This window comes from Nipponia nippon, unplaced genomic scaffold (genome assembly GCF_047370975.1).
Source record: "Nipponia nippon isolate SJK-2023a ecotype South Korea unplaced genomic scaffold, ASM4737097v1 scaffold_4, whole genome shotgun sequence".
In the NCBI taxonomy this organism is placed as follows: Eukaryota; Metazoa; Chordata; class Aves; order Pelecaniformes; family Threskiornithidae; genus Nipponia; species Nipponia nippon.
The window spans coordinates 119,009,404-119,030,556 of record NW_028262358.1 but is presented as its reverse complement, the minus strand read 5'-3'; the positions used below and the strand labels follow the sequence as shown (position 1 = coordinate 119,030,556).

The 21,153-nt window shown below is 40.2% G+C and overlaps 2 protein-coding genes across 7 annotated transcripts in view; one reads left to right on the top strand and one right to left on the bottom strand.

Annotated features, from left to right (window-relative positions):
- The window catches only part of MRPL19 (mitochondrial ribosomal protein L19), an 8,494-nt gene extending 7,985 nt beyond the window's left edge, over positions 1-509 (top strand). The window contains exon 6 of one of the 2 annotated variants that reach the window (XM_087774370.1): positions 270-509. In XM_087774370.1, the coding sequence (XP_087630496.1) occupies positions 270-446 (177 nt within the window). In that variant the 3' untranslated portion in view covers positions 447-509. The remainder of the gene's footprint in view (positions 1-269) is intronic. The other variant, XM_087774373.1, reaches the window with a different exon arrangement.
- Positions 1-21,153, bottom strand: part of GCFC2 (GC-rich sequence DNA-binding factor 2) — a 22,723-nt gene extending 1,570 nt beyond the window's left edge. Inside the window, exons 1-18 of one of the 5 annotated variants that reach the window (XM_087774368.1) lie at positions 20,732-21,153; positions 20,015-20,125; positions 18,511-18,669; positions 17,852-17,873; positions 17,633-17,754; positions 16,481-16,566; positions 14,854-14,969; positions 12,932-13,118; positions 11,854-11,977; positions 10,086-10,164; positions 8,703-8,815; positions 7,743-7,942; positions 7,174-7,327; positions 6,776-6,897; positions 5,445-5,521; positions 4,627-4,693; positions 532-729; positions 48-172 (exon numbers count right to left, since the gene is read on the bottom strand). In XM_087774368.1, coding sequence (XP_087630494.1) covers positions 48-172; positions 532-729; positions 4,627-4,693; positions 5,445-5,521; positions 6,776-6,897; positions 7,174-7,327; positions 7,743-7,942; positions 8,703-8,815; positions 10,086-10,164; positions 11,854-11,977; positions 12,932-13,118; positions 14,854-14,969; positions 16,481-16,566; positions 17,633-17,754; positions 17,852-17,873; positions 18,511-18,669; positions 20,015-20,125; positions 20,732-21,149 — 2,480 coding nt within the window. In that variant the 5' untranslated portion in view covers positions 21,150-21,153. Of the gene's footprint in view, positions 1-47; positions 173-531; positions 730-4,626; positions 4,694-5,444; positions 5,522-6,775; positions 6,898-7,173; positions 7,328-7,742; positions 7,943-8,702; positions 8,871-10,085; positions 10,165-11,853; positions 11,978-12,931; positions 13,119-14,853; positions 14,970-16,480; positions 16,567-17,632; positions 17,874-18,510; positions 18,670-20,014; positions 20,126-20,731 lie in introns of all 5 variants that reach the window. The other 4 variants (XM_087774364.1, XM_087774366.1, XM_087774365.1 and 1 more) reach the window with 4 other exon arrangements.

Here is a 21,153-nt window from a genome sequence, read left to right as displayed (position 1 = left end):
AGTGTACGAGGAAGTGCTTGAATCCCAAGGAAAGCCTGATCTACTACCTGTGGTTATTCTTGTGTAGCGTACAGGCACACTGCAGCAAGTGCTGGCAGAAGTTCCGTAACTCAGGGAGAGTTGATCCACTTTTAAGATCCTGGAACCATCTTTCTGGGAGGCACGCGACCACCTGCTCACACAAAAAATATTTGGAAAGGTTTGAAGAGAAAAGTTTTTCAATATAACCAAGTCACATCACTTCTGACAGGGACTTTTCTTTTTGGCAGGTTCAGTCATTATTAGTAGTGCGTTCTTCCTTTGAAACCAAGATTGATTCTCCCTACGAGCAGTCATTCTTAAGAACCTCTGGACCAATGTTCGCTCTAAAACGCTTTTATGCACCAAGGTCATTAAAAAAAATTTTAAAGTTTTGGAAATTTTTTAAAATGTTATTTAAATTTTAAAAATTTTAAATAGTCAACTTCAGTCTAGACCCCTCTTCATGAAAAAAAGCATACACCCCCTTCCATTGTACATGTTATCTTTTACCTTACTACACTTTTCTATATTATCCGGCCCTGGTGGCGTGTTTAAGAGGTTCAGAAGAAGGTAACGATTCAGCAGCTTGCTCAGTCCCAAATCACGGACCGTATCTTCTCGTACAATCCCGTCCCAAAGAAGAACATTGGAGAGCAGCTGCAGTAATGAAGAAACAGAGAATATGCATACTTGCTGGCTAGAGGTGGGCTAAAACACAATATTAAAAGTTTTATGTTTAAAAAAAAAACAAACATATTATGTCCAACCAGTTTAAGTACTCGCAACCCAGGATTCACCCTCTCCAAATTTACTGTCAGTTGGCCGCTAATAAGCTGCGTGTAGTAAATAATCTTATCAAGTAGGATTATTAATTTTACCTGTGCATATGAACTGTACCCTCATATGTGTATATATGACCTCCCAAGGTAGGGAAGAGCATTTTACCCTTCTAACAGGTTAACAATTTGCTAAGGCCCCGGTACAGAAGACAACTATGCTTTATGCTTTTCACGGAAGAGCTAGCAGTCAAATCTCGAAGCGTGAAAGAAGGAAAGCCTATTTAAGACAATTGCCCTACAAGAAATAGGGAGCAAGAACAAGTGGCGTCCAATCCTAAGCACACCTTCAGAGAATCCAAGACAGAAGTAAAAAAATTTACTACATCTGCTCAGGATAAGGCTACACGCAGTCCCTCATAACATACGGGAGCTTGGCAGCCATGGTTCATAGGAGTAGTTGTAGTTTTTTGTAGTCCATCTCAGTACATTAGGTACTGAAGGTTTTCTTCTGTTGCCCCTATCACTATAAATCCTTATAATTCTTGTCATTTTTGAGTCTGATGTAAGAACATGACTGTTTTGTCCCTTAACTCAGAATAGGTTAATTTTACAGTAACTGTTAACCGCAAGGTAATTGACCCTCCCAGACACAGCAGGCTGTCTTTGCAGTCACCGCTCAAAAAGCACTTGCAAAGCCCACCACCTTGGCACATTTCTCCGGAGTATCCGATGGGACACTTCCATCTAACTGCATGAGCGACTAAAACACAGACAGAAGAAAACGGAGACCTTCCCCTGGCCAGCGCTCATCAGAAAAGCACACAGCGCAGTAACAAGAAGCGTGTTCAAGCCCTGAAGCTACGCACTGGATCTGCACTGGGCAAGTCAGGCAATACCAGGGTACAAAACACTGAACTCCCATCCTCTGTACTTTTGCATTAGAAGAGATCCTGGCTCACTTCTCACCCAAGCCAATTATTATTCTTCCCTACAATTTCTGGGCCATTCAGAGGCCATTCCTAATAAGCATTGTGAAGATGGCAACCCGTATTGAAAGATGGGGTTTAACAGCATGAGCGGAGAGCTGCACGATGGCAGCGGGTCTCAGAGAGCAGCCTCAAGCACAGAGGAGTTAGACTAGTCTAAGTATTAAGTAGGTCCCAAGAGTTTAAGACAGATGAGTTGCAGTACTATTTACCCTGGGGTGACTGAATTCACACCTCCACTCCAGAAAAAAAAAAAAAAAGATGTAACAACTATTCAACAGATACACAGAGCAAGAATACTTTAAACTACTCTCCATTATCACCCCTTCAAAGACGACCACTGCAACAGTGAAGATGGAAATCAAAAGCTAAAAGGAGAAAACTTCCATCTGCAGGAGAAAGCACCCAGGTCTGACTTCCAGGAAAACACAACACGGTCCTAGAAGGTGGGATCAGAACTCCAAGTCTGCCTTGGTTTTTGCTAAGTATTAAGCTCCCTCTTGCTTTTTCTTCATCACAACAGATTCCTCCACAGCAGCTCACCCGCGGAGCAGAGGTGGCAAGTCTTCTGCAAAACAGACCTCAATACATCCAAATTTCCAGGCTTTTCAACAGAAAGGAAGCTCTGCATCATGACAACAGGAAGCATATGCAGGGCTAGGCATCATGCATAGCAAGGGAACTGGAATATTGTCTGGGATTTTAGGCATCTAAATCTCATCTTTAGTAAGAATCCAAATCTACTCCTAGAAGGAACACATCTTACGTAGGAACTGAATCACAGACATTCAGAAATTCCCAACTCAGCACTCCGAAAGTAAAAGTATACTGATGTGCACATATGAACACGCGGTGATTATATTCTGCAATAAGGGTTAGCATGACTAACGCCATTTTATAAGGCAAATGGCCATTCTCTGTGACTGAGCTGGTCACATATTAGCCTTCTTCCCGCTCATTAACAAGCCCTGAAGGCCCTGTGCACCAAGCAGAGAAACAGAATGGATTTTTTCTTCCCTTCTCTGTCAGCCTCAAGACTCCTGGGAGCCAGGCTGACTACTCCCCTCCTTACTGGCCTTGAAGGTCCCAGGCACCCGGCCAGCCTGGTGGTGGTGATGGCCCCATCACAGAACAGGGAAGCGTAACGGCACACAGAGCGCTGTCTATAAAATCAAGCAGTTACAAGTCCTAAGGGGAACTTGCACCAGAACTGCTGCTGGACAGCGAGACCCACGAGCCTCTCCGGTGGCCAGGGGTGCCTCCAACAAGGACTGAGTGACTCATTCTTTTACATGTTTCTAGTCTAGATTACGACTATTATACTATTGATACTGCAAGCCAAATATTAACATTTGATCCGATCTGCACAGGGTCCAGGTGATTAGGAACCATAAACTAAGCTGCGCTATAAATTCTCTGCTATGCTACTTATAAAATTGTGCTACACTGATTCAGGTTATAAAAAACCTGTGCTACTCTGATCATAGAATACTACGCTATGCTGATAATAAAATTCTGTTAAAAAAAAATAAAACTTTAATTGTACCTACAACTTAGTGCCATCATCATTCTGCCCAGGATCCCCACAAGAACATGTACCCGTAGTGTCAGGTGACAACCTGTTAGCAGAGTGGCAATGACTAATTAATATGATGTAAGGCCAGCAGGCCTGGCTGACCCACTCAAGGAAAAAAAAAAATGAACCATCAGGAACAGATGGTCAGATCAGAGACTCTAGCAGAAGATGTACCAGTTGGGTAAACAGAAATGCAGATGACACCAAGTTGGGTGGAAGTGTCGATCTGCTGGAGGGTAGGAAGGCCCTTCAGAGGGGCCTGGACAGGCTGGACCGATGGGCTGGGGCCAACTGCATGAGGTTCAACAAGGCTCAGTGCCGGGTCCTGCACTTGGGTCACAACAACCCCATGCAACGCTACAGGCTGGGGGAGGAGTGGCTGGAGAGCTGCCTGGCAGAAAAGGACCTGGGGGTGTTGGTTGACAGCCGGCTGAACATGAGCCAGCAGTGTGCCCAGGTGGCCAAGAGGGCCAATGGCATCCTGGCTTGTATCAGGAATAGTGTGGCCAGCAGGAGCAGGGAGGTGATAGTGCCCCTGTACTGGGCACTGGTGAGGCCGCACCTCAAGTACTGTGTTAGTTTTGGGCCCCTCACTCCAAGAAGGACATCGAGGTGCTGGAGCGTCTCCAGAGGAGGGCAACGAAGCTGGTGAAGGGTCTGGAGCACAAGTTTAGTCTGGAGAAGAGGAGGCTGAGGGAAGACCTTATTGCTCTCTACAACGACCTGAAAGGAGGTTGTAGCGAGGTGGGGGTCGGCCTCTTCTCCCTAGTAACAAGCAATAGGACGAGAGGGAACAGCCTCAGATTGCGCCAGGGGAGGTTTAGGTTGGATATTAGGAAAAACTTCTTCACCAAGAGGGTGGTCAAGCATTGGAACAGGCTGCCCAGGGAAGTGGTTGAGTCTCCATCCCTGGAGGTATTTAAAGAACGGATAGATGTGGTGCTTGAAGACATGATATAGATGGACTTGGCAGTGATAGGTTGACAGTTGGACTCTATGATCTTAAGGGTTTTTTCCAACCTTGACGATTCTATGATTCTATGAAATAAAGTGTTCATTTATAGTTCATTCCTAAATCATCCCATGCAGGTTGCACAGAGAACACATCCTTCACTGAGAAAAATGGTTACCCATCCTAATATAAATGTATTAATCTCCCAGGACTCAGACTTGCCTGAAGATACATTTCCTGACTGACTGCAAAATATTTTTTCATTAAAATGAATTTCAAAGAAAAAAAAAAAAGCAGGTATATTATCTCTACCTTAACAGCTGACCAAAACCGTCTTTCTTGAAATTTTGAACATAGTGATGATTTGTCTTCCACAGTGCTGGCCATGGAAAGAAGAAGAGAGAAAAAATAAGGATTTATTTTTTGTTTGCTTTTAACAGAAAATTAACAGACAACTGGTCTCTTAGATACTGATGAACGTTAACTCTGGCATTATTTCAGCCCTGACAGCCACAATCAGAATAAAGGTCTAGGGAAACAGCTGTCAATTGGAATCCATTATAATACAACCACTATGAAATAAGTTCCAATAAAATTAGCAATTGGAAACACCTGTGTCTATGTATCATGGATTCAGATCAAACCAGCATTGCTTAGAACCAAACAGCCTACACCAGCTTTAGCAAAACTTCTCTCCTAGCTGTATCTTAACCCCACATCGCCCAGACCCCTACTCATTCCCGTCTTTGAAATACGGCCCAGTAATAAGCACCAACAATATAAACCCTATTTTAGGAATGACTAGAGGAATCAGGGGGACACACACGTGACACCATGCCACCTAAACTAACACAGGTCCTCAGATACAAGTTGCTATGCTAAAACCAGACTGTGGACCTTGTATACTGGGAAGCGTTTGGTTACAGGAGCAAAAAAGCATTAAGAGTTACCCTTATTAGAAAGGGTTCATAAACAGGCATAAGGCTTCATAACCTTTCCTATAATAAAACAGTAGACGGCATGTTTATTCCATTAGCTGTTAATGGATGTCTACAATATTTCATCTGCATCTGTGGAGAAAAGGGGTATAGAAATTAAAAAAGTTTAAACAAGTCCCAGAGTCAGCTTACCTTTTAGGATACAGAGGAATAAAGACATCTTCCTCTACAGATTTCTTCATTCTTAGGACAACCATGTTGATCAAATCCTATTTAAAGAGAATTATTAATGTGTCCTCACAAGAAAGACTTCATCTTCCATTTATAACAACTTCAATGGTTATTTTGTTCGTCTAGAAGTGCAATATGCTATTAGAGCTAAGTACAGTTGCCACTTGTATATAATACACACCGAGACCATGAATATATCAAAAACAGTAGACAAATCACAGCTGTAATTATCTATAGAGTTAACCTAGAGGATATTTTTTTTTCTTAAGATGAAGTTACTTCCCCAAGTGAGGGCTTTTTTTCCATGTTAATTTGCAAGGCAGCAGGAAAACTGTATACATTAACAACAAAATAAGTTATGCACAATAGGATCTCCATAAAAAGCTGTGAAATTCTATGTGAAAAAAAATCACCATAGCTAGGACAGTATGCGTTTTCAGGCAATGTGCTTTTAGGTGCCATAGGTTGCCACCTACCTTTTCTTTTTTTTAAAAAAGCCTTTTAATTAATTTATTTAAAGTTCTGGTTTACTTTACTTTCTGTACAAACGGTATCTTGGCTAAGGTCAGTTGTACCACTTGACTTCAAGGCATGGGTTTAAATCAGCAATGTTTGGAAGGCTCAGTTGGAAGGTATAAACATTTTCTTAAAAATATTTCTTTTGATATTCAGGGCCTAAACATCCATCGCATTTCACCAGTTTTAGACTAGGTAAACCTCCAGATTTACATCAGAATAAAACCGCAATCATGCTGAAGAAGGGCATGCTAGAGTGACTATGTGTATAAAAGTAATTATTAAAAGATTGCTAAGATTATGAAGTAGTCTTTCTCCTAGCCAATTAATTAACCTTTGGGGATTTTCAAGTTTTAAAATTCTAGATCTACTTTATAAATAAAAGCTTAAGGAGTTGACCACTGGAGCATTATTAGCATTTAAAGCTCAAATTCTGAAAGATAATTAAACACAAATCTAAATTCTAACCATTGTTATTGCGGTAAAGCAAGATTAGATCTATGATCAGATTCTTGGTAGGTACAGGCAGAATTTTTCTAGGAACAGGAGGCAATTTCTGCCTCAAGAATGTCCCACCTCTGATCATTTTCAATAATGAGAGCATCAGAGATCTGGAAGTTTAACTGTTTAATCTTCGTAATATAAAGTGACAAAGCAATCAAGTAATCAGACCTGAACAACTTCAGGATAATGTTCTAAGCGCCCATAGGAGCACGCACAGAAAGCGCACACCGTGGATGAAGCTCTCCCTTCCCCAGTACCACAGGAGCTTTTACCTCTTTTGCTCGACTGCATTCACTTTTGGAAAGGACTTGTTTTTCGAAAATGTTATTGCAAAGCCGTACCAGGTTCTTTGTCTGTGAAGTAGATAAAGGATCCCACACAGTCTTTACAAATGCTGAAAAAAACCAGGAATTTATGTCATTCACAATTTGCAAGTAGTTATCTGCTCTAGTTTCAAGGCATTACAATGTAACAGAAGTAAATATATAAAAAACTAAGCCTCTCACAATAATCTTAAAAAGAGGCTACCTTAGCCTCACTCTGTGGAACTACGTAATCACTACATCTTGGAGTACCATTATATAACTAACATTATTTGATAGCTATTGCTTTTATTTAAGGTTTGATTGCCTAGCTGCAGTGAACATTTTTCAAAACAATCTTACTATACCTGTAATTTTTGGAAGAATAGTTTTTTCAATCACTCTAGGCAAAACTTCTTGATCAGGATCATCATCCCTTTTTGATTCAGATACGTTTCCAGCATCACAGAATTCTTCTACAGCTCTGAACCAGGGCATCTCTTCCAGCTCTGTAAAATTCTGCTAAAAGATCATTCCTGTTAGTTGTTCAGCTGGTCAGGATTGAGAGAAAAGCTGCATCTAATGATATCACAGGTTCCCACTTAATTTCAGATCCACCCTCATCACTGAATGGGCCAAACCAGCGAATCAGGAAAACTAGATTTAAAGGTAAAATTTACAGGGTGGGATTGTTAAAGCGCCTTCAAAGAACTGAAGAGAAGAATTCTTTTTACAAGGGGTGTTGCAGAATGGGCTGGAGGGAAGGGGAAAGGAGAAAGTTAAGAAGATTCCAATCACGTTTCAATTTCTGAGACCAACGGAGTATATTTCTATTAATTTCTAATGCACTGTGCCATGCATAGAAAAAACCTCATTTTTCATATTAATACATAAACATACAATTTTTGAAGAAAACAAACTCAGCTGATGCACCTACCTCAAGAGGATTCCAATTTATTAACTGAACTCTGATCAACGGATTTAACAGCTTAGGCAGGCAGAAACTGATATAAGCATCACAGTAAGAGTCAGGAAACTTCTCTTTCCATTCCTGGAATTTCAACAGGATTTTTCTGATGTCACAAAAATCTGCATGTACATCTTCAAAGACTTTCTTACTATCCTCTAAAACGTTATCTATGGATAATATTCATTGGAAATAAAAAGAAACAATCACAGAACTTATTGAGGCATAAGCTGAAGAGTTTATGCATCTATAGGACATAAGAAATATCTATATGATAATTGCATTTGTCATTTATCTTTGACACACCTGACACTGAAACAAGTTTTAAAACCAGCTCCCTGGAAAACCCAGTTTCATAAAAAAAAAAAAAAATACTGTCAGAAGACCAAAAAGGCAAGTTTCTTCATGGTCTATCCACATATTTACACAACCGCTATGTTTCAGACTTTATACCACAGTGATAAAATTTCAGACATGAAAACCCTTCTGCTGTTATCTGGAGAAAAGGTATTACACCTTTCCCTGCTTCTCTTCATCCATTCATTCAAATTAATTAAAACATCAACCTTTAATTCACTCTATCTTCAGAAAACAAATTGATTATACAAAACACGCTGCAGCATTGCATTGAGTACTGTCAGATCACCTTTGGCATAATCTAAAAGAGCTTACTTCTAGTTGAGTCGCATGTAATGCCACCACCACATAACTCATACCAAAAGACATCTACAACCATACACCTATTCTTCCCAAGTCATTCGTCAGAACTGCCTGACTGCATTTCTTTTGTACAGTGTGTGATAAAGAACACGTAAGTCAAATGAAGTATTTTTTCACATTTCCTAAAAAAAAAAAAATCATTGAAAAATATCAGGAGGAGGTTTTTGGTTTAGGACACCACAATAACATCACAATAAGACTGCCACCAACCTTTGCTCTTCTGGAACTCGGTCACCTCTGTCGGAGTCAGCTCATCATCACTTGACATGCCTTCACGGTGATCAGCTTCTCCTGAACACTCTCTCACTCGCCGTCTGCAAGTCCTGTATTTTGTAATGAACTCAGATGAGTTATCCTCCCCTCGTACGCAGAAGGAAGCTTAACGAAAAATAATCCAACTTCAAAAAAATGTACTAAAAGCAAGTTGTGAGAGCAACAGCCTAAGGAAGTGCAATCAAGGACCAATAGCAATTATGACACAGAAAGGGCATAAGAAACCTAAGGACACAGAAACTGTGGAAGAAGGAGAGGCTTTGGGAACTGACATAAAATAGCTTAGAGCAATGTCTCTGGTTTCCCCTATGAACCACATGATAACATTCACTTCACCTCATTCCCGCTGATGAGGCTAATAACTCATCCCACCTGGAACACTAAACATCTAGCATGGTACTGGCCGCTGTCTCTGACAGTTTTAGTGTACAGGAGACTACTGAGCTCTCAGTCTGGCATCTCTGCTCTGGATCACCTGTGCAACAACCCACAAAAACTGCGATAGCATCCAAGTGCCAATTGGGCTCAAAAAACTATTGCCATGACACCAAGAATTATAACAAGCTGCAAAATCAATAGCTTGCATCTCTGCCACAGGAAAATGATACATGATATGAAAACTATACGTATAAATAATTTCATACAGTTATTTACATCAACTAGCATAAAGGTTAACTGCTTCAAGTGGAATTTCTTGTTGTATCATTTTTCATCCACTAAAATGCCAAAGTTCTTGCCACTTTGAAGTACAGTTATTGAGTTGAGGCACCAATGCAACTGAAAAACTTTCAAAGCTCCCAATAACTTTGGGGGGAAAAAAAAAAAAAAAAATCAGTAGCAGTCTCTGAACACTGTAATATCCAAAATGTAGTATCCGGCCTACACTGATAGCAGGGGAGGGCGCAGATACAGCTTTGCTTCACTCACCGCCACCACCACCCCTAGCAGCAACAATACTGCCTGACTTTTCTTGCTATCTATACAATAATACAACAATATATTTCTGTATAAGGTCATAATTTTATTTCTTACCACAGGACAGAAAAGGCTTTGTCATATAGTTTCATAAATAGCCTCAATTAAGACTTGTTAATTTAAAATAACAAGATCTATTAGCATTCTGTTTCAAATCAACATGAAGAGAATAACATTAAAAAATAGATGGTTTCCAAGTACTTTGAGTTTTGGAAAGCAAACACATATTTTTTGTATAATCTCATGTAGTAATCCTACCAGTTTACATTCATCACTGCATAAGTGACAGAAAGCCAGCGTACAGCACATTTATCAGAGTTAAGCATACATATACATAATACCTACCTTCGATGTTCGCACATTTCCAGAAGCTGTGTCTTCTCATCACCTTCCAATCCACCATTAGTTGGTTTGTCATTCCCACCTATCAGAAGACAGAAACAGCCAAAAATAAAATGGTATGATTTTAAAGTTCCTGTTTTCTCAAACAGGAAACACAGATTCTCCTTCTATCATTCTTCATTTGGAAAATAGCCAAAGAAAAATCAAACCTCCTAATCAAAACTCTAACAGTCTCCAGAGTAACACACAGTAAGTATTACTTGTTAACTGCATATAGTCAGATGTGGTTGTTCCCTTATAGCAGTTGATGAAAAGGTGAGTTTGACAACATTCCACTCAATGCTCATTGCTTCCCAATCCTGGAAAAAGAAGTTAGTGGCTTCCACCGTAGGTCCTTAGCAGTGTGAAAGGCAAGCACAGGGACCTACCTTTGTCCCATATGTCAGAAATGAAACCACGTAATAAATTAGAATAACTTTCGAGGTTTGATTCCAGCATTGTAATGGAAGTTAAAACCCTGATTTACACTATTCAAAATCATCGCATTTAGATTTCAAGACTAGTCAGCTCCCCACTGCCTCCTGTTATCTGAGTGGTCACTGACTGTGTGCCCCCAGTTACCCCTACTCTGATTCTTGAGTCCCACAGAAGTAGAAGCTAGGAGCATTTTCCAGTTGGGCTATTCATTTGTATCACTATTAGCTAGCCGATATGTGCACAACATGCCAAAAAGAAAAAAGTGTACCACTACCAAAGTATTATCACAGTAAAAAAAAAAAAAAAAAAAGCCTTTCTACTATATTAAATACAACTAGGAACATAAAAAGCAATTAAAAGCGCTGTTAAATATTCAAGTACAGTCTCGTTTGTAATGAGCTGGAAGGAAAATCATTTTAATGGCAACTATTATGGCACTACCCTTTTCTTCTTAACACCTGCTGTCAGTCTACTACACAATTTTACAAAATCATACAGGCTGCTAGCTTTCTCTAATCAGCAGTTTATCCTGTGTAGTGAGAAGACTGAACCCATATGATTAGTAGTTACCAGAAACTGGTGCATCTGGCCTCCATCTGTTCCCAGCAGCTCCAAGCATACTGTTCTTAGTTTTGCCTCAACAGTTTTAAAGGGTTTGGAGATTTGGGTTGTTCTTTTTAAACAGCAGCAGCTAAAGATTCGTATGGCATATAAACAATGTATCGGTGTGGAAAGAATGAGAAAACTGTAATAATTTTTCCTACAGTGACTGAAAAAACCCTGTTTTGTTTTAAATAAAAGCCCTTACACAAAACGGCTGCTTCGTCTCCTTCCTTTCACATGTCACCTCCTAGTTTGAAATCTCCATTCTGAGCACACACATAGCCTTGAAGACACTCTCATGTAAAAGTGCTGTTGCGAACCAAACACACTGCTTTTTCACGTATCCACAAAAATCGCACAATAAGCGAGCTTTCTCCAAGTTAAGACCTACTAGAAAACTCACTCAGTTTTTCTTTTTAAATATTGATGGGAAATTGCTGATTTGAATAACTAAAATTTGACAAAGTACTTGGTCATGTTATGTTTACTATTAAACCAGAGAAAAATAGCATCATGGGCTTTACCGAGGTAAGGATTTCAATTGAGGTATAGTAGAGCACACCTACTGACAATGGGAAGGGGAAAGGAGATCAAAGGTGAAAATTAAGAACTTCATCCAAAAAGTAACTGTATATTTCTGCTCAAAGAGTGAATGTTTCAATAAGAAAATAACTTCTAACTTCATACTAACTTGTCAGATGCTGAATATAAGCAGATTCGTTTTTCAGCTCGTCTTGCCTTCGCTTCAATACTCTCATGGCTCGTTGCTGAAGAAGTACATGTACAGCCACTTCTAGATCATTAATGTATTTCAGCTAAAATATAGTAAACAGTAATCAGGGTTTCAATTAATTAAAATCCCAAAAGAATGAACAAAAAACAGTTTCCATGGATTTTCAGTACAGCCGTGAAATTAGAATTATCATAGATTGAAAACTAAAATCCTGGTTATTGGAGTTTTTCAGGCTTTTTTGTAAGGCTGAAAAACACTAACTAAATGCCAGTTGTTCATCACAAAACTACCTAAGACTTCATACAGAAGAGTTCAACAGGACACTATTGGTGCACTTCAGTTTGCTTCCAGTTTGCTTTTGAGCAGCTAGCCATTAATGTACTCATTAACTAACATTTGTTCCCTTTAGAGTTACATAAAGAAATTCACAATTGCAATGCAATTAAGTGACATAAATTAGATTTGACAGCACCATCTATAGAGGATAACAGCAGCTTACTTTCACTGAGGCCAAACTTTAGGTGGCTCCTCCCTTCTCCCAGTCTTCATCTTTTTAAATACACAAGGTTTGCAGTTCAAGAAACAGATGCAGCTGATAACTTAGACAAATTCTCACAGAGCTCTGCTAACTCAATCCCAACACGAACCTAACATGAAATCCTTACTCCCTCTGTTATGTAACCCTGAGTAAAGACATTTGAAAGATCCCGAAAGTGAATTTAAGCGCCACCTCTCATTCACCTTCAGTGCACTCTGGTTACTAGACCTGCAGAAAACTCCTTCCAATAACATTTTGTTTTCATCCAACAGAACCTAGGTGAGATCACAGCTCAAGTCAGTATACCTATACTAGCTTGATCATCGCTGCAGGTGAGGGTTGATTTGTTTTCCCTATATTTTGTTTCCTGTAACATTAAACTTTCTGATACTGATTCTTAACTGAGTGCTGTCCCTCAATTTCCAAACAAAACCCCTCATCTTTTGTTGACAGAATGCACCTCTATCATAAAAAAGAAAAAGAGGAAAATATACATACTTTTTCATTCAAACAGTTTATCAAGTTTTCTACATATGTCTTCATGGCCCTGTAGAACTTGTAATTCAGAGCCGCCTCTGAAGATTTCTCTAACTCCTGGACAGTCATCTTTGAACTTTCAATGTCCTCCATGTATTTTTCATACTCCCTCTGGTGGGCACGGTGCACATCCTGTAATGACGTTATCCTAAAAAAGAGACACCCAGACAACTGGTGTCAACAACCCATACAAAATATTTGCCTATGCTAATAATAGTACTTGCATTTGAGCTAAGAAGCATTGAAAGATTTATCCATGCCAACATTTGCAGAAGCATGGAGTATGGACAACCATCATGCTTTGGAAACTCAAACGTCACTTGGTGGTGCTAGTTTTGAAAGCACTACTGGCATTTTACCTAGATTCCTCAGTACACCACGCTTCCCAAAACCATAAAAAGCCAAATTTTGTGGTATCACGTTAAATGGATTCCACCCATCATAATCTGGGGAAAACTACAGGTCATGTCAGAGTGTCCATCCTGATTTATTGTAAGTTGCATGGATAGCAATACCTATAAGCATTCACCATGTGCTCACTACTAAATACAAACCAACTGAGGACTCTTGCTGCTAGTAGGTGATGAAACCCAGGAACCTCTGTCTACAGCTGTCATTAAATATTAGATAGGTAGCACAGGAACTTTAAAATATATAACAACTCTGCTTCCTCTTCCCCTCCCCGGCTTCCCTCCTTACGTATCCCAAGCGACTGCTCAGCTTGAGCAAGCCTGCAACAGAACCAAGAAACAGACCATAACTTATTTCACTTCCCTGAAGCAGTGAACACTTTTCAATAAAAATAACTGAACTAAGCTATTGTTCTCTACTGTGCTACAAGTTAAAAAAAAAATCATGCTATTTCAGTATTTAGCATGTTAAACACACCTATAAAGTTTACATCAAACAGGTTCCCCCTCCCTTTCTTGCTATTTTCCGAACAGGTTTCCCGTTCTTGATAGCCTTACTGTCACTTTTCTTATTTGATTCTGCACCTGAATTCCTACTTCATTTAACTCATTCCTTTCAGGTGATTATGGCAAAGAAAGCATACAATTCCACAAAAATATTTTTTCCAATTTAGTTGCAATTCTTTGCAAGCCAGTGAGTGACGATGTGTACAAAGCAAAGCATATACAGAGAGAGCTCAGTGCAAGTCTGTAGTCCATATTTATGTTTCAGCTGTATAACATTACTCATCTAAACTTATCTGAACAGCTGCTTCCTGGTGCTCTGAGAGATGACACGGGATGGCTTACCTTAGGATGCCTGACCCCAGCTGTTCTTCTCACACCCCCTCTTGGAGGTTCCCACCTCCATCCCGGGACACTTCAGCTGCCCGTACAGAAGCTGAACCACTAAAGACAAGTCACAGCCTGGCACGTGACTAAAGAAAAAAAATCAAGGCAGGTTCTAGTTTGCCTAAACAGGCTGTAGAGAATTTACTGCTGCTTTAGGAAATACTGAGCTATTTTTGCAGCTGGAATAAGAACCACCGTAAGAGGGCTAGGATTGCCAGCTCCATCTGCCTTGGTTGAAGTTTTGCTTGCTGGGCGAACATAACATTTAACCAATGCTCCTGTCAAAAACTACCAGCAAGCATAAAAAGCTGCTGCCATTTAAATGGACTTACTCTCTAAAGTTCTAGTTGATAAAACACTCTTGAAAAGTCCAAATGCTCCCCCTACAACAAAGCATTGCCACTTGAAGTTAAAAATTTCTAGTACTCTATTGGACATCGCAACAGGCATATTACACATGAAGTAACAACCCCAAAATCCTCCAATACTCTGGAAAAAGAATAAGACTTCAAAGCTGTCATCTCTCATCTGTGGCAAAAACTCAGACAACTCAAAAGCGAAGTTCATAAGAGCAGGATTTACCTTTCGGTCAGTCGCTTCTTCACAATTTCCAAGTTCACAGGTGGTAGAGAAACAGAGGGATCAAACTTTGGTTTAGCTGGCTGAGATTTACGCAGGGAAGCATCATCATAAGTTTCCTACAAGAATTTTAACTGTTAGTTTTTAACACACCATTTACACAAATTTTCCCCCTGCAGCTCTGTAGATCAACAAGACGTATCATTTGAATACACAAGGCATGTGATATAAAGACACATATTTCATTCATCAAATTAACTACAGAAAATGTTGTATAGAAAAGTATAACACAAAAGCAAGGGAAACAAAGTATAAAAAAACTGCATATATATGTTGTATAAAAACATATAGTGCATAAACATATAAACAGCACAAAGTAATTGACGATTTAGGGTACACTTAAGTTGCTGCCTTGGTCTGAAAACATTACTAGTTTTCAATAATGCATACTGACAGCTGAGACTTCACTAGTATTAAGATGCTAAATATAAAATGTAGAAATAAACTACAGCCAAGTGGTGATGATAATATTTGATTTTACTCATATCTTGCTTTTTTTTAGAACTATTTGAATGTATTTATGACAAATTATTTGCCATCTGTTAGTCAATTAATATTCTGTTTTCTCACAGTAAACTTTCTGATTTCCTCCCCCCCCAATAAATACAAATGCTACCTTCTGACAAAGCTAGTGGCCAAAAGACAGATTTTTTTTATTCTGACAACTCAGCTTAACTGTAATAACAAATAAAAAAAGATTCCACTGAATTTTAGCTTATAAATTAAGACACTTTGCATTCTAAAACAGTAGAAGTTTGTATATTAAAATCTAGCCAAAACACAATCAGCTGAAGCAATCAAGTCCATGACTAACAAGGTCTGCTACTAAAAATTGTTGCAGTTTTCTGGAAAACTGTTTAATTCTGCTGTTCAGGAAACCAGTAGAGTATGAGGACCTAAGAACACCAATCATACTGGATCTGAAATTCAGCAGCAGAAAGATGTAACTTTCTCCCAGTCCTCTAACTACTTCCATTTAACAGGCAGAAATTTCTACAGTTGTCTATTCTGAAATAAAGAACTGGTTATTCAGATTTTCCTAGCCTGATCCAGAGTAGGTGATTCAAGCCAGAAACAAAAACTTCCAGCTCATCAGAAGATACAGAGTTTATTTTTGCCAATTATTTACCAGAAAGAAAGAGAGACAGAATCTGCTGACCTGTGAAGAGAGCTCTCAGATCACCACCCAACAGAAATTTAGCTTAATAGAAGAATAATTTTTGCTTTGTGACTTTGACATTTGTAGTATTTGCCTACTCTTGCTTTCAAGATGCCTTGCACGGCAGCAAAAAAAAGTCAGTGTTCAGAATTTTGTTCTCTGCTTTTCACAGTCTTCCATCACACACAGGTAGACAACAATACCCTGCTTCTGAACAGCCAGACAGAGATTACAGGTTTTCATTATCATCTTCCCCTATTTCCAGTTGCTTTTTCTCTGAAGAATTAGGGTGTAACTTCCTAAAAACCTTCCTAATGAGAGGGGAGGTAGGACATATGACAGTACTCCAGCACAAGCTCTCTTGCCAATGAGCAAAAAGCATCTTCCAAAGGTTAGGAAAGGATGTGTCACCTGGGAGAGTTTAACGGCTTTCTTTATTTGCTGTTCTTCCCACTTAATTTGTGCTTCATCTTCACTCGACTCATTACTCACAGACACTGGAAGTGAAAACAATCATCATTAAATGTAATTGCATCCTTTATCTATTTTTCCCCTCCCATGTTCTCCTCCCTCTAAAGCAACAATGGTTCTCACAACCATTACTGGTAAGTGATACACACAAAACCCAGCAGAGTCAAAAACCATAGATGGAGGACTTTCAAACTGAACGGGAAAGAAGGCTTGGAAATGGCTAGTGGGACTTGTAGAATTCACACCAATATTAATTTCCCCAACATACTGTTTCTCAGACAACTACTACTGCAGTACGAGGAGCACAAACATCTAATTTTTCTGTCTCAAAGCAAAGCTGTGTATAATACATATAAATAAGAGTATAAGTTAGACTACAACACAGTGACATTATACACAGCAAATCCTGGAGTGCTCTAAAATGTATGCTCTACTATAGATACAAAAATATCTCTTTAGCATGAATTAGAATTGCAGAATCAGCTCATGGCTACACATTCTTTATAACCCTTATTTAAACAATAAAGAAAACCAGTCTACAACTCTGGTAAACCAGTGCTTCATAAACAAAACTGTAAGCAGCTGTAAGAGGAAAAAAGCAATGGAAGAGCCACATATGCTTTGCATGCAAGAGGTTTGTTTACTTCTGAAGGGCTGAGTTGTTGCATCTCGTTTTCCCTTCTCAAGAACAGCCATAACATCAATGCAGGGAGAGCACTGGGAAGACCGGACCAGAAGCAGGAGGCAGGATTTAGAAAACTTCAGTCGGACAGTTTGTCTTACACCACAGCAACTTTATTCACATTAAATGCTGTGCCTCCTACAAGGCAATTTTCTGCAGTCAATAAGGCCAAAAATCGTTTTTTAAATGTTTCTCAAAGCATCCTGCATCACCACATTAGAGAGACCTAAACCAGATTAATGTCCCATCAAGCACCAGCTGTACAGCCTTTTGCCAAGACCCCTGAGCAGCAAAGCTTTGCACTGCACTCACTCTTTACTGGGCAAGTCCCACATTCTTCCATCTTCTACATCAGTAAAACAGAGCCACAACCACTGGGAGAAACGGTACAAACTCAGGCACAAACTCACCCATGTGTTCAGTCATCCTCTGCTGAAGAGTTCTCATTTTAGGAACAAAATTGAGATTCTTCATATCGGTCTCATCTTCACTCTCTAAATCAGTGCTTTCTCTTCTCCGAGAGACGTGATGACTGTTTGAAACATCCAGTGGAAGATAATCAGCCCGTGTCCTGGCTAAGTGACGTCTCCTCCGAGCAGCATCAATACAAGCTGCACTGGGGATATTACCTGCATTGAACAGAAAGAAAATCTACGCAAAAGATTAAAAGCAACACTCTGTATCGCTCCTTGTGTCAATAATTACCACTGTTCAGGATCACTGTACAATTCTGAATATAGGACACAAGGTATTTTTCTGTTAAGCTTACCATGTTGAATATAAGGAGATGGAAAAGCATCCTTAAAAAGCGGCTCTCAGTCCAAAAACAAAGTTCAGACTTTTTCCTTTCAAATAGTCATTTACCTGTCCTCCTTTTTGTCCATCTCTCCAAAAGATATGGGTTACTAAACTTAACGAGTTTACAAAGGAATCCAAAGTTTACAAATCAGACAGCACAAATGAGCTTAAATTTTCATCTCATGAAGGCAATTATGCATCGTTAAACAGGATGGTTTTTGCTACCTTTCCTTCGAAACCAATGATCATAATTTCTGACCCATTTCCAAAATTAACACAGAAATACAACAAACATCTGCAACCAAAAATACTGGAGAACTGTCACTATTCTTTCAGAAGGGTAGCCCCGACTCAGCACAAACACGATGCCTAAACCTTACAGGATTTAATCCGAGTGGGATTCATCTCACATCTCTGTCACATACTTCAAACAAAGAATAAACAAGAACAAAAAATAACAAAAAAAAAAACCCACAAACAGGAAACTAACCTGGTGATAAATCCTTCCTCCTCTGTGGAGAGCCGGATTCATTTTCAGAGTCTGAGCTGTTGTAGTCCTCACTTAGTGAAGAATAACTTTCATCCTCCTCCTCCTCTTCTTCACGAGTGCCTTTGGTGTTGCCAGTTCTAGGCTCCAACTCACAGATTTCTGTTTTAGGGGAAAAAAAAGTAAGATTCATGATTTCAGCTTCAGCTGCTGGAAGCTGATGCACTGTAACTGGTTACCGGTAACTATTTACACCTTGCTGCAGCAAAGACTGGTCACTTATCTATCTCCACCTGTCCTCATCAAAACATGTCAAATCTTCCGACACTCCAAGACAGTCATTTACAAGCCAGTTCTTGTCTCGCATCAAAGCATCTGTGATAGCCCTAAACTAATATGCCCTTCTGAGACACAGAGCACACTTTCATGCACAAAAGCAATGATATCAGCTCCCAGATGACAACTGATTAATATCCTGATAGCTCACAGCAGTTTGGATTCATCTCCCTGGACTTTATAAACTGTATTTAGAAAGTGCCTTTTTTTTTTTTTTTTAGCATTAACAACAAGGGAGTCCTTATTTAAACTATAAAGGTTTATCTATGTCTGTCTTGTCTCCAATTATCTTTGAATTCTTTAAAAACATTCATTTCTTTTCATCTGCTGCTGCATCTTCAGTAAATCATCAGATTAGTGAACAACAGAATGTGCCACTTTTTATAAGAGCATGAAGTATAGTTTTATATGAAGTTAGTAAGAAAATTTACCATCTCATCTGAATCACAATCTCCAAGGGAATTATTTCTCAATCTGATTTATTTTTATCTAACAGTAGCAATTAGGGTATATCTGCGAATTGACAGAGGTGTCAAAAGGGGAAGAGAGGGGAAGAGAACTTTTAGACACTTGTTTGTAAAACACACAAACCCCAAATATCCCAACAGGAAACTTACTATAATTCAATGAGACTAGGAATACTACCAGAACAATCAAGGCTATCAACTGTATTCACCTAAAATATTCAAACACTGTAATATTACACAGTTTAATAACACAAAGTTTAAGGTTTACATTAAGTTTTATCAAACAAAATCCTACTAACCTCATATTTTCTCTCAATGAAAATACTCAGATCAAACTGCACTCTGACAGCAATAAGCAGTGCATAGTTGCCACACAGTTTCAAAGATACAATGCTGAGGTATAAATTTATCAGAAGTTTATAATAAACTCTGATGTACTACAGGGGTTCTGCATAACCAGGTCTTCTCAAGAACAGCCTCCAAGTTCTGATACTGTTTTATCAAGGTCATATGGAAAATAACTTCAGCACAAATAGATTAAAACTATAAACCTGTAAAGTGGCGTTATAAGTATAATCCTGGGTTCAATTAACAAGTGAAAAACATCTAACAGCAGTGTTTGTACATCACTCTCCGCTTACTGATTTTGTAATATATTTTCATATAAATATTCTGTAAAATATTTAACTGAAAGAAGTACTTACTTTTGCTTTCTTCAATTTCTGTCTGTGCAGGCAGCAGGCTTTCCTTCTTTGGAATTCTAAAGGTTACTTCATTGAAAGACGGTTTTTTAATTTTAAAAAATTGTTCATCACCTGTCCAGATAAAACAAAACTATACTGAGGAACATTAACAAAGCAAACAGTATATGTACATATATATATATATATATAAAAGTACAGGTCATCTCTATGTGTGCACAGCATATTTTTTTAAGTTCTGGCTGCATTAAGACTAACTAGTTCTATGGCTTAATCACTCGAGATCCACCACCTCTTAATTTAAACCTGTGCAGCTCAGCCTCCTCAATACAGCAACGCCGTAGTGTTGGACTGTACTGTTTCTTTGCAGCCTGTGCCCATCAGAGCGACTCCTGTCAGCTGCCCTGACCCCTCTTGTGTCATCAGCCACAAAAGCAACAGCCCAGAGGACGCCATTAGACATTCAAGTTTCGGTTACTGAAGCTTGTTCATCATTAACTGCGCTCGCCACGGAATCACGCGCTGTCTCCTTGCTTCCTCCGGTTTCCTCCGGCTCCAAGCAGGTTTCAGAAGCTGCCCAGCAGGAGCACACGGCCGTTTCTCACGTCCGAAGTGCCTTTACCCGCCTTTCTCTGGCAGACCCTCACCACAGCCCTGCCCAGAACAGCAGCACGGCCCAGCCCGGCTGCTCCGCCCGGCGGGACGCCGCCGAGCCCTTACCGTCCCGCTCCTCCTCACTACCGAAGCTCAGCAGCCCCCTTCCCCCCCGCGCCGGCCCGGTTCCGGCGGGGCGCGGCCCTCGGCCCGTCGCCGCCCTTCCACTCTCCTCCCGGCTCCCGGGGCTGCCCGCCGGCTCCTCTGGGGTCAGCGGCCCCTCCGCTGCGGCGGCCCTGGCCCCGTCGGGGGACGCGCCGGCGCTCTCCTCGCCTTCCTCAGCCTCCGCTTCCGGCTCGGAGTCGGAGCCGGAGCTGGAGCCGGGGCCGGGGGCTGGTGGCGGCGGGGCGGCGGGCGGCTCCGGCTCCTCCTCGCTGCTGCCGCTGGAGGCCGCGCGCCGCCGGCCGCGGAAGTTACGCGGGGGACGCCGGAACATGGCGACCGGCGGCAGAGGCCCCGCGCGTACCGCCTCCCCAGCGCGCATGCGC